The sequence below is a fragment of the Xylocopa sonorina genome, chromosome 8, assembly GCF_050948175.1.
Source record: "Xylocopa sonorina isolate GNS202 chromosome 8, iyXylSono1_principal, whole genome shotgun sequence".
In the NCBI taxonomy this organism is placed as follows: Eukaryota; Metazoa; Arthropoda; class Insecta; order Hymenoptera; family Apidae; genus Xylocopa; species Xylocopa sonorina.
The window spans coordinates 7,893,039-7,906,725 of NC_135200.1; the positions used below are offsets into that span (position 1 = coordinate 7,893,039).

At 42.4% G+C, this 13,687-nt stretch overlaps 1 protein-coding gene across 4 annotated transcripts in view; it reads left to right on the top strand.

The window, feature by feature from the left end:
* The window catches only part of Ttk (zinc finger and BTB domain-containing protein ttk), a 45,755-nt gene extending 36,228 nt beyond the window's left edge, over nt 1-9,527 (top strand). For 3 of the 4 annotated variants that reach the window (XM_076899400.1, XM_076899398.1, XM_076899399.1), the window contains exons 5-7: nt 5,899-6,191; nt 7,923-8,198; nt 9,191-9,527. In XM_076899400.1, coding sequence (XP_076755515.1) covers nt 5,899-6,191; nt 7,923-8,198; nt 9,191-9,343 — 722 coding nt within the window. In that variant the 3' untranslated portion in view covers nt 9,344-9,527. The remainder of the gene's footprint in view (nt 1-5,898; nt 6,192-7,922; nt 8,199-9,190) is intronic. The other variant, XM_076899402.1, reaches the window with a different exon arrangement.
* Nucleotides 9,528-13,687: the final 4,160 nt, after the last annotated feature.

Genomic DNA, 13,687 nt, shown 5'->3' on the forward strand with positions numbered 1-13,687 from the left:
ACTCGTACAGTTAACAACGTTTGGGCAGATCTGTCGAATGGACTTCAGAGCAAAACGGACAGAAGGGAGAGCAGATGAATTTGTTAACGAACGTGCAGAGTTCCGTAGTCAGGATTCTTCTTGTTATTATGTTTTTTTTTTTTCTTTTTAACATTTTCTAAGCCTTCCAACAGATTTGAATTCCAATGGTGCGTAGCAAAACACGAGTTAGCAAAATGTTAAAAACAAAAAGAAAGGAAAGAAAGAAAGAAAGAAAGAAGATGAAAATGTATATTTATCACAGAGTTTTTAACGTATTAACGGTTCGCTCTGAGCGCAGGAGCCTCGTAGAGTACATTAGATAGTGCCTAAAATAGAGAGAGAAAGAGAGAGAGAAAGAAGGAACACGAATTATACTGCATAGCAGCCTCCGTATATGTACAGGTTTTCTGGGAAAGTGTATTATAGTTATTACTAATTATTATTATTATTATTATTATTATTATTATTATTAATATTATTATTATTATTAATATTATTATTATTATTATTATTATTATTATTATTATTATTATTATTACTATTATCATTATCGATTTACCATTACTCGCACTACTATTAATACAGCAAAAAACAATATTATTTTTATTATCACCGTTACTATTATTTCTATTAATATTATTGTTTGATAAGAATTATTAACTTTTTAGCTATGGACAAGCACCGATAAAATTGGTTATTATTGCTAGGTATATAAGTTAATGCACAGGCAAGCACAGACAAGTTATAGAGAAAGTTATATATGTATACAGACATAGTATATATTCTAATGGCCCCCAGTTAGTTTCGGGTCTGGACCGTTTGTTTTTTCTCTTTGATTTATTATTATTATTATATTATTATATTATATTATATTATATTATATTATACTTTTTTTCGTTCATTCGTTCGTTTAAAAATCTGAAAGAAATCTATTATTTGATACATTGTTAACACGTTTTCTTTTCTTTTTTCTTTTTTTTCGGTGTTGGGACACCGCAGAGTAGAAATAGTTGAACGAAGTATAAATTTACACACGCGCACAGACACGAACACACGTATCCCTGTCTTTTTTTTCTTTTTTTTCGGGGACAATGATTCAAACACCGTTCACGTAGTCGAGCAGAACCAATGCAAAACGAAGTTACACGATTCGTAGGAGCAACGCGTTACTATCTCTAGAAAAGGAAGATGGTTTGCGAATCGTGCGATTCTTACCATCTTCCGTCCGCAAAAATTCTCGTTCTCATTCTATCACTCTGTTTCAAACAAAACTAATATCTATACGATAATCAGCAATAAGCTAACAAATAGGTCGTTATTTAAGTACTTGCAAGGAGATACACACATGTTCGCATCGGGTAACAAATACTACCATGGACCTGCAATCCGAATCACCTCGTTTCACGAATTTACTAGAAATAGTGCTCACTACCGACAATATGGACGCTACAATATGGATGGTTTACGATAGAAATATTGCACCCGTCTCCGCATTTTATTTATTAAATTTCATCTATATATACATACATATACCCTACAAACAGTTTTTACCACTTCTGTCGTAATGTCTCATAATTAATGTCTGTGGATATTTGTGCATTCATGGGAAATTAAAATGTCCAAGTAACAGCGCAAGCAAAGAGTTGATCCGAGCAAATATCTCGCTTAAGTTAAGTCATTCAACCGCAATTGAATTATTAAATTTATCTCTTACAGAGTGCTACAATTGGACGTTAACAATATTTGTATTATAAACTGTCTATTTATTGGACGTCCGTCGTTGAGATCAGCGAATCCGTATTCTTCTCATCTTCCTCGGATCCCCTTGTTTCTTCTCTTTTAATATAATCCTACAATTCGTTGCGAGAGCTTCCGAACGAATACCGAACGGAAAGCAGTATTTTGGTCTTCCGAATCGGTGTTATATACGTGTAAGAGAAAATGAGCGTGGATGTAGATGTATGTTGTGGATGTCAGTATGATGATGATGATTGTCAGAGAGCTATTTAAAAAAAGAAAACATATATATGTATATGCAAAGAGAGATATATTACGTGAGAGGGAATGTGCACCCGCGTATGATTTCTTCGCCGTGACTCGGGAGAACTCGTCGAGCTTCTCTCTTGCAGACCAAGCTCGTACTCGTAGTCGGTATTTAGAAGAAGATATAGAAAAAAGAAAAAGGGAAAAAATATATGTACACGTGTAATGAAAATGCATAAGTGTAATGGAAGAAAAAAAAGCAATGACACCTTTCAGCTTCCGTCAGCCGTCGAAGAACGAAATTTGTACTCGCGCACAGCCTTGTTTCTTGCGTCCAATTTGATCGTCGTTATCTGTAGAGAGCGTGACATTTTACATTGATATTATGGCGTACGTGAGAAGCACACACACAAACAGACACACACACACACACACACGCGTGTACACACGTTCGAATTGTCATCGTCGGAATGGATATCGCGTTTTCAGTGCGAATCGTTTTAAGGGTCGATAGGCAAAAGCATTATCGAATTACGTTAACCATTTCGGAGAGGGAATCGCGCGCGTTAATTTAACGATTCGCATTGCGGTGATCGATGTAAATGTGATCGATACGTAGGTATATGTTTAAAGAAAACAAAAGAGGGAAAAAAACGGAAGAAAAAGATGGGCATGGTATGCAATTTCGATCGATTTGTATTAACGAAAATGATTTACCATTTGAAAAGACAAGACGTCGCGTCGATCGAATAATACGTGACTCCGATGAGTTTCGAAAACGAGAAAAAATAATTCCCTAATTCTATCATGTGTGCAAAAGCAATTGTGGACGATCGCGTTACACTCGGTTTTTTTTTTCTTTTTTTTTCTCCACTTTCCATGCATTGTGACTACCTTACTTCTTGCGTTTTAGTTTTATACCATTATTGTAATAGTTCTATTATTATTATTATTATTATTATTATATATTATATTATTATTATTATTTTATTATTATTATTACACTATTGCTATTGTCATCGTAAAACAAATAACGTTTATTATTTTATTTTTAATTTTAAGCGTAACATCGGGTAATTAATTAGCACGATAAAATTAGCAGCACGCGGTGTAGCTTAAAAGAGACCACGCGGCGAACGAAGGCACGGTTATTTGCATCTTTCGCAGTGCAAATATTTTATTTCACCGTTAAGTGCTTGAACAGCCAGCGACATTAACGCGACACCTTCAAACACGTTTTCACTTTTATCCGTTCAGATAAAATGCAAGATAGAAATAACGTTACAGGGTGCTCCGTTACAATCTTCGTACACGCTTGTCTATCAGTCTGCTCGTTAATTCGGGAAAACATTTTCAACGAAACTTGCGCTCTGCTTCGAACAAGTCATCGCGCAACCGTATCAAGCAAACCTCTGTTCGTATTTTACTTTTAAACCCGTCCGGAATAATTGTAGCCGAGCATCCTGTGCATGCACATGCACGTGATCACGATGTCCTGGCGAACAGACTTATTTATATATTTACCATAGTTAAAAGTCTGTAAATTTTATTCGAAGAAGATCCAACGTCACGGTCTGCCGCCAGAACGTCGTAGCTTTTGAAAATCTCTGTCCGCTGGTGTATAAGATTCGCGGCTCGTTGGCACGCACGTGTTCGAACAGAAAGAGAACGCGGATAAGGCGTCTTGAATAGAAACGGAGTAAAGAAAAAAAAAGAGGAAGTAGTACACACGTGTCCGTCTGCATTATCATTATTATTCTAACTTACACTTTTTATCGGCATCTCGTTAAGGCGGAGAATGAACGCGTTAAAAAGAAATGAAAAGTGAGTTTTAGCGAATTCACCTCGGCGCGTGGTAATATTGTAGCGTATATACGATACACATATATATGTATATATATATATGGGGTACCAATACCGGCACTTTTATTTGCACTCGAGCATCGCGGAAGCATCGCACAGCACTCTATCTCGATAGAAGAAAGAAGCGGTACATATGATTTCTACGTATGCATGTATTATTATTACTAAATGTCACGAGACACACATTCTAGCAGGAAAGCTACGGACGTTTTAATCGATTAATCGTAGGTATCGCATATACGGGAAACGAAAATTTTGCGAGATCTATTAGGAGGTATAGACGAGTTGCGAGTACAGAGAAGAAACGAAAATCTATTATATATTATATATAAATACTATATTATATTATGTTATATTATATTGTACGCGGCCCGCCCTATTTCGAGGGGCGGCGGCGCGTTTAAAGAAACAAAAAAAAAAAAGTGTTATATACATATAACGGTAACAAATAAAGAAAAGCAAAGCTGCACGTTCGCACATTAACGTTGCTCGTCGGCTGTACATTTGTTCCGATGTACGTACGTATGTACCTATTATTATTGGTGCCTGGTGGCGATGAGTATGAATAACTATTATTATTTTTATTTGTTTTTATCTAATTGTAGTTTCTTTGTAACACTTTGTGATATACAATTGCAATAGTCTACCCGACCGTTTATTTCTTGTATCGATCAGCGCAGCCTTTCATTAAAGCAAGAGAGAAAACCCGTAATTCTCACCTGCACTGGGCCATTCTCTTCTGGCACTAACCGGTCCTTTCTTTTATCTTTCGCTCGTCTCCCACGAGCAGATCCGTGCTCGCTCAACTTCTAATCGGATCGAACGGATTACTTTCTTGCATTAAACCTGCGCTTAATTTAGTCTCGAATTAGGTCACCCTTCGCCTTCCACCGGCCTATTTTCCATTCGAGGGACCGTGAAACTTACTCGCGCTAGTTTAACTAATTTTGTAGGGAACCAATTTTCTGCTTCTTCAATCGTTCACTTTACACGGTACAATGGTTTATGATACGTGTGGAAAAGGTTCTGCGTCTTGGAATTCACACCTGAATACTTCTCAAACTCGAAATACACGCCGAACGATACTTTATTCGTGTAAATCGAGACATTCTTTGAGTCAAGTTTGTGCAGTTGTTGCTCCCATCGATGGCTTCCAGGTGTAAGCTGTGTATCTACGAGGAAGCGTGTATATGCCCCAACGTGTCTTGGGCGTTGCAGCTTCAACGGGGATCAAGTGACACGCTGATAAAGCGACACGGGTTATCAGACGAGATGTAATACCTTGTAGACACTGTTTACAGCCGGAAGTCTCAAGTAGTAACAGCTGCACCCACGCTTGAACGTTATGTAAATTCGTATTGCCCGTTCCTCCTAGTCCTCGAAGAACTTGTATACCGGGAACCAGGATCGATTTAAGGAACGTTTCAGATTCTCGTGTTCCTCTACGAGAAGTGAACCGTACTATTTGTATGCTAACTGGACTTTTATGATACAAGTAAAACGAGTGCCATAACTAAAGTCATGGCAAGGCTCTTTGCAACTGTGCCAACCATTTGTTTGTTACCACCCGCACTATCCATTTGTTCTTCAGACAGATGCTTATATTACTTTAGCGAAACGTTGAACAATTTACTTCATTCTACAATTTTAATATTAAATCGATCCTGGTTCACGCTCGCAATACTACCACCCTCCCTAGCCTACAGCACTAACAAACGTCTTCCAAAGACTCCCTGATAAAACGGTCAAAATAGACAAAAACCAAATTATTTCTAAATTCATCGAAACCGCACGCCACATTCCACTCCTACTCACCCGCGTACGTAATTAAAAAACGAATAAATACAATTGAAATAAATCAGAAAGAAAGGGCTCCTCGGCTAAGGAGGGCAAGGTAGACGCGAAATATCCTTGAAAACCCTTCGAGATCCCACGTTGGTCCACCGCTGAAAACCCAACGGCCACTAATCTACAAATTGAGATACGCCACTAACACTCCCGCGCCTGTTTTCTCTGTCCATGTCCAACCAGACCAGCTGCCCAGCCTGCCGAGCGACATCACGTTCGAGATCTGCACGTCGTCCTCCTCATCGTCGCCGCCGCCGCCGCCGCCGCCGCCGCCGGCACCGACGGCGCCCACGACGACGACCTCGACGCGGGGCGTCGACGAGACGTTCAGCGAGGGCGACGGGAACGGGCCGTACATCAAGTCCGAGCGCGTGGTCAGCGGTATGCACTTCCTGACCGATCGCGAGGAGGAACGCGGCGAGCTGTTGCTGCCCAAGTCCGAGTCGGCCGAGGCGGAGCCGGAAGTGAAGAAACAGGTTGGTTGCGCCGCGGCTGTGCCACCTGGCCCCGTTCGGAGGACGAGCACGAGGAGTAGGCGCGCCTTGCCGCCGCGTTATCGCGGATACGTCACCAACAGAAACGGGCGAAGCACCAGGAGCCCGCTACGAAAGTCTGCGTCGCCGCTGATCTTGCCGGGTGCTTTCCATTGGCCTCGTTAACTGGCGCCTCGTTAATTCGAGGCGGGTGGGAGGGGAGTATTCGCAATAGCTAGGGAAGAGGGTTGGATTCCTTAAACTTGATCGTTGGTGTTCTTGATCGTTGGTGTTCTTGATCGATGTCATGCTAGTCAATTCTATGGTCCACGGTGTTTAACGGTGTATACGTTGTTTGTTCAACTGAGTGTTAACTGGTGAACGGACTAGAACATTCGGTTATACGTGTTCTAGTCGAATTCAATTAGGAGATAACAATGTATACGATAGTGATTATACTCTCGTTGTGCTGGGTATTGTATGTATTTAGAGGTGTCAAATGTTTGTAATGTTTATTCAGTCGGCGTTGTTGGACGGCTAATTAAGTACAATACGAACGAGTGCGTCGTGGATAATGGGTAGTGGTCCTACCGTATCGTTTTGCGACTGTACTCGCACGTATGTTTAAATGTTCCATGTGTTAGTGTAGTAGGCACATCCGTCGTTGTGTAACCTGGTCAGTTGGAGATCGTAGTCAGCACACGTTGGTCGCTGATGGTGATGACCAACGAAAACTCCGTACCGCGGGTCTTTGACCGGCGATAAACTCGGTGCTGCGCAGTCGGAATTCGTTGGCTCGTGGTAGCCGAATGGAAAGCACCCGGAAACGTTCGCCTTCATCGTGCGCATCTCTTATCTGGTTTACCCTCCGCCGCATCTCTTTCGTTAGCGCGCCGCGCCGTTTGCTTTTCGCGCCAGGTTCGTTGAACCGCGCGCTTTCCCTACGCAAATTGGGCGCGGGTAAGCGGATTTTTACTTCCACGCCGCTTATCTCGGGGTGACACCCCTTTTCTGTCGGTGCGTCGTCCGTCCGCGCCGCAGAACCGCAGGACGATTCAGCTTCCGCGTTTAAGGGGAATGCGGAAAATCGCGAGAACTCACGGGTTCTCCCTGCCGAGATCGAGTGGATTTTATAACACTGAAAACGAACTCCATGCTGTCCCCTTTAGTTGAACCTAACCTAACGGTCGAAATGAATGTCAGAATTCGTTTAAATACCTACGCGATTCCACGCGTCTGTCGCTTTATGGAATAAATTCGTATACCAGTTAGGGCAGTTAAGCTAAGGAGGATGGTACCTACGATAAAGAGGAGTCAAATATCTGAAGCGATATGCCCAAGCGAGAGAAGATAATTACTCTTTTGTTAACGACGAGACTGGTTAAACAAAAGCGTAAAGAAACCGTTGTACGCCATCTTGAGTCGCAACTGTGCGTAATTCCGTAACGAAATGAAGGAAACACTCGAGTATAGGATATTAACGGAATTTGATTAAATCGACGTTATAAAGTTCGTTTCCACCTATTATGATAAAGAAAAAAAGAGAAAGGCACGGAGTATTTTTAACGATGGACAGACTATTAACACGCGACCCACTATAGTGGCCATTCGTGCGCAGGGAGAGCATTGCGTGCGGCCACTATAGTGGCGATTATCGTGGTGAAAAGAGAAGGTTAAAAGTAAAGAGCGTGGGCGAGAGGGAGAGAAAAAACCAAATAAACGTTGTTTTACAAGCTGCTGGAATACCTCATTCAAAACGACGGTTCCGTAGTCTGCAAGTGGTGCGGCGAGGTGCTACCGTCTCGAACCCGTTGGTACAGGCACAAGTACAAACTGCACGTCTCCACCCAGGTCACCCAGCCGGCGCCGCTGTTCAAGTGTCACAGCTGTAACGCTTACTTCAAGTCCCGTAAGGGTTACATCGGTCACCTGAGCTCCCGCCACTCCGACAACGAGAACGACGAGAACAGAGAGGAGCCGGCCAACAAGAAGACCAGAAAGACCACGGACGTAAGTATTCAGCCACCCCCTCTGCGTCCGTGCGAACGCATCGTTTCAAGTATTGCCACCCTCCTCGTACCCTGCTTGACGCATCCGCCAACAATTTCCGCCACGCATGCGAGAGATCATTCTCTCAGAAAGTATGGCCATCAAAATTCATGACCCCGTAAATAAAGCTCCAACGGACCGTATAAAGTCCACTGATCTTGTATAGAAATTTGCGAGCTGCTGTCGTTGGTTGATTGCCAAGTTGATTCGCTAGAAATTGTATTAATCACAAAACGAGAAGGTATGAAGAGTGTACTGTTAACCCTTTGCATTCCGGATTCACTTGCGTCGGTTATAGAAATAGAATAGGACACGGGTTGTGGAAAGTGAATTACGTGAGAACGAGAGTGTGTGAATTAGGATGGGAGAAATGATTAGAAATTATAAGTATTGCAAAGTGAAAGATGGGAAGTGAAAAAAGTATATTGTGAGAAAGTGGGCTATTCGTTGTCAAAGGTGAGACTAAAAAATGGAGTATCTTATGAAGAAACTTGTTTAGTAGAACAACTGGTGAACCGCAGCACTTTTCACACCCGAGCTACTGAAACGACGAGAAAGGTAAATCAGAGTGCAAAGGGTCTAAAAAGATAATGTAACCGTAGTGCAGAGTATCGATACTGCTAGCAGAAGTAGAAACTAGATTTCACGTAAAACCGATACAACTTACAAGCACATTCACGAAAACACAATTTCCCGCCATCGTCCACTTAAATGAATGCCCGGCCTAAAGTCATCTGCATCGTGATTGCTTGCTCGATTGGCATCATCCATTTAGTAGAGCTTCGGAAATGAACCAGAGAGCACAACCAAAGCATGCACAAAAACCGTAGGAAAGGCGCTTTCGTTGTCGCTTACCATCCTCTTAATTGCCCCGTCCATAAGTTTCGTTCGATCGTTGGATCGTTCGCGGTGATGCGAGTAAGGACGAAAAATTGTGAAACGTGCTCCGACAGATCGGAAAAGGGCCGGACTGGGAGCAGCAGAGGGAAAAAGAGGAGAAGCTTGTGGCGGACATAATCGATCGGGTGAAAAGGGAGTGCGAGGCTCAGGGTGAAACGGTGACGAGACGAGGCTACTCCAGGCGATCCACCGTGATGAACAGCTAAGGAATGGATAAAGGGACGAATGAAAGGGAATCTTGTGCCATATCATCGTCGTACGATGCCCCCCTAGCGACACGCCGCGGAGAGCCTCGATCGGTTGCGCGCGTATCGATCCCCGCCGACGTTCGATCTCCGCGTGTCTTTTAGTCGGCTACGGGCAGCCCTACAGCTTAGCTAACGCGTTCTCTGCCAAGTTCTTCGATAAGTGTCGATAAGTGGTTTTAAAGACCACTCGCGCGGCGAATGCGCCTTGGCCGGGGACGCGTCGAGCGTCCAAGACGCTCGAGTTTTGGGTCACTATTAAAGATCAAATTAGGGTTAGTTTCGACACGTGTTTACGGCGGCGTTTTATGCTCAATCGTACGTTAGTGGAACCATGCGAATCGATCTGTACCGTGACAATCGAACGCGATGCCTGATTCATCTATAGGGGAGACGACTGACGGATAATACAAAGTGCCTGGCATTATTAGACGTAACAAGGGTGGATTAATAAATCGCAGTCTCTCTTTTTCCTAAATAACGATTCGGATGATCAATTTCAATTCCGCACACATTTAGACTTATTAGAAACGGTCTCGATTAAAGTGATTTCAAAAATATCGATGTCGAGGGCTGATTAGGATTGATTATTTGCCAGTCACACCCCACAGTCTTTCGATAATTCAGGCAATCGACGTTCGCGGGGTTGTACGATCGGTTGAAACTTCGCTGCGTGTATATACGCGAATGATTCGATATGAACACGGTGCGACGCATAGAGCGGCGAGCGTCGACGGGACGATTGCGATGGTTTCCGGTCGCCGAAAACGGGGACCGCGGAGCCAAAGTGTCGATCGTAATGCGCGCGCGGCCGCGTATATTTTTTTCGTAATCCCAAACGGCCGCGCGTTGCCACGCGACGAAGGAGAAAAGTGGAAAGAAGAAACAGATGAGAAATGATGAAACTGTAACCCACGGGCGCGGAATGAACGGGGGCGCAGACGCCGTTCTCCTCGTTAATGTTCTCGATCGTTGGTCGATATCGTTCCTTTGATCTCGCTAGGTTCCGCGGATCTTAATCGCAGCGATACGCGAACGAAAAAAAAAAAAAAATACGCGAAAGTATAGCCGATAGGTATTATAGCAAGAGAAAATGGCGATATTTTACGCGGTTGATTGCCGCGACGGTGTGGCTGTTGCTTTAGTCGACCCTAAGTCAGTATTGTCGTAAGTAACGAATGTTTTCGCGTATTAATTTCAATCTTTTTAGATTTTACTTACGTTCATTTTTCATATTTAGTAGAAATATTAGGAATTTGGAAATTATCTGTCGCGTGACATATAGAAAATTTAATTACATCAGTGATTTATAGAAATGTTTATGTTCGATTAGTTCGAATTTTGTTAAAAATGCAACTCGATGGAACCAAATTGATACAAACGAACGAGGGGATTGTACAATCGAACACGAGAAAACATTGAGTAATACAAAATGAAATACGTAACCGTTCTTTCCCGTCGAGGAGGCGTGGAAACGACATTACTGTTCTAAGGTCGACACGGTTGTAATTTAAATGAACGCGGGACGAGTTTGCGATTCGCGAGCCTGAGAGGCTCCGCGTCGAAGGGAATCCAGTGCCAAATATGTATCTTCCCAGGCGTACGACATCTCGTTGCGTATAAAAAGAGGAAAAAAAAAAAAAGAAATACGAAATGTTCACTACGATACGCGATGAGAGCGATCGTTTGCTCAAAAGTGCAACCGTACTATTAATTTCCTTCGATTTCGTTCCATTACACACTTTTCGTTCCATTCGGCGTGTGTCAGGTGGCCACGTGTTGTATCGTGATCCGCGTAGCCGAGTGTACCCACCGCTCTTTTCGTTCTCTTTTATCTTTTTCATTTCGTATAATTCCGGCATTCAATGGTCGGGTGCGTTGAACGTTACGCGTGAAGTTCATAGAAATTATATCGGTATACGGGTATTGATACGTATAGGTCTCGTGGGTGACGTTCACGGAAACTACCACTTGGGACGCATTGGGTGCACGTTTCGATACAAAGCTGACCTACATTCGAACCTTTGTAGCACGGTTAACGCGAGATTTTCTAACATCCGTACTTATATAATTTGCCACTGCTTTAGGCGCGACTGTTCATGGTGCTTGGGAAAAAAAAAAAAAAACAAACGACAAAACAATCTCTTACCCTTTTACAAAAGTTATATATATTAAATAGCTTGCGAGTTACTTTTTAAATGATATCTACAAATTTTTCATCGAACGAACGTTTGAACGTAAAGCAATTTCGATCGTAAAAGATTTCCAGTAACTTTAAGGGGATTCAAGGATACTACTAATTTTAAGTTAATCTGCCGGCGATGCGGTTTATTAAGAACTGGCCCGGTAACTGCTGCCGCCATCAAATTTTCACTGCTGAGGTGGTTTTATTGCGATAGAACGGATACCATATGATACCATATGATACCATATGATGTAGCGTCAATTTCTTTGTAACGATGACTTTAGGAACGTCGCTTTAATCCTTTGGATAGAGGAGCATTGTGTTCTTTGACGCGACGGATCTAAGCTATTTAGGCGATTACAAAGACTGCGTAACGAGGCTCAATTTGATTGAACAATGCGGTAAATTCGAATTGATGCGCACTGAAGCAACGTTTCTTCGTTTTACACGTGCGGATTTGTTTGAATCTACCGAGTTGTTGGAACAAATTGAACCGTGTGTTTCAGGCTTAATGGAATATCAAACGGCCTTGCATTCGTCTTAAAAATTTTTTTACACCTATTGTATTGCCAGCGAACAATTTACAACACTATATGATTTGCTTCTAAATCGAACGAACGCGTCGATCTTTAAGAGAACGTAGATATACCAGGCGGCAATAGTTACCAGGCCGTTCAACACCTATAAATACAATCTTTTTATCTAAACTAAAATTTTATCCAAAGTGAATATTACATTTACATGTAAACACTTTATTTACTATTCGTGTCAAATGTATTGCCTAAACTTTACGATAATTACGGCCCCCCGCGGGCGTAACTGTTACAAGCCTAACATTGGCTTAAAGTTTAATTGTAAAATCTAGTCATAAATTAATACCTGTGGCATCCGTTTGACGAGCCAACAAATTGTCGATTGTAAATAGAAACGTTCCAACAGGTACCATTTATCCATGCGTGTAAATTCGTTTTTGATCGCGCGGAGAGTTATGCGAGACGATAGTACAGGTGGGGGCACCTGGCACACTCGGAGCAAAGTTAGTCGGGCACGAATTAGTGTCGCTAGAAGGACGGTAGATAGATCGACAAATAGATGGAAATATATCTACACGTACGCGAGGTACGAATAAAATAATATTATAATATAATGCGCATTGGCGGTAATTTTACGTGAGAGCATTATATATATATACACACATATATATATATATACTAATCTTGCTGAATATTCCAAGAAAGTCTGTCCATTTTTTCGAATGTCTCGAAAGTATTTTAATCTCTATTTAATTGTTGCGTGCGCCAACGCGGCGCAACGGCAGAAGAATGGAGCGCGTGTTTCGAACTCGGGAGTTTTAAAAATCATTACGATTACGATTTAGGGTAGACCGTGCGTGGACAACTGTCCTCCAGACACGAACGCGTGCGTAAACTGACTAGCGGTTAAGTTCGGTGCTAATCAAAAAGAAACCAAAACGAAAAGGCGTATAAATTGTACACGCCTTTTCACGACGAATACGATTGCATCAGTTATGTTCTTCGGGACGAGCGGAACAGGTTTAACCCTTTGGAGAAATTCTTTTCGACGTTCCAATCGCGTCTAGCTCGAAAATATACCGACTTCGATCGAATCGTCTACCTGTTTCTATATTTTATCTCGCACGGCGAATTTTAATCGCGAATTTTTAACAAATTAGGACCGCGACTCGAAACGTTAGCTTCACCCGACAACTCAACTTCCAAAGGGCTAGCCGCAAAGGAAAAAAGAAAAAAAAAAATAAGGGCAACTCTCTTCTGACATTGCGCGACGGATTTTCGCACGTAATCATGTACAGGCGCGTATTTGAAACCGTACCTCTGCACGTACACCACACATTTCTGATCCTACGTGTGCACAGCGAGACCCGCGTGCACGTTTTGACATGACCGTGTACGAGCAGAGGATGCTGGACCGACTACTGTCGAGATAAAGTCACGAGCCACTCTTTTGGTTTTCCATTTACGTTTAAACCGATGAACACTTCACTGTACGCGTCTCGAAGTGAACCGCCTGTTTCGATAAGATCGTGCAAGTTGAACGATTTAACAAACGCTTCTGAATTCATTTCACAGGGGTTCTGTATC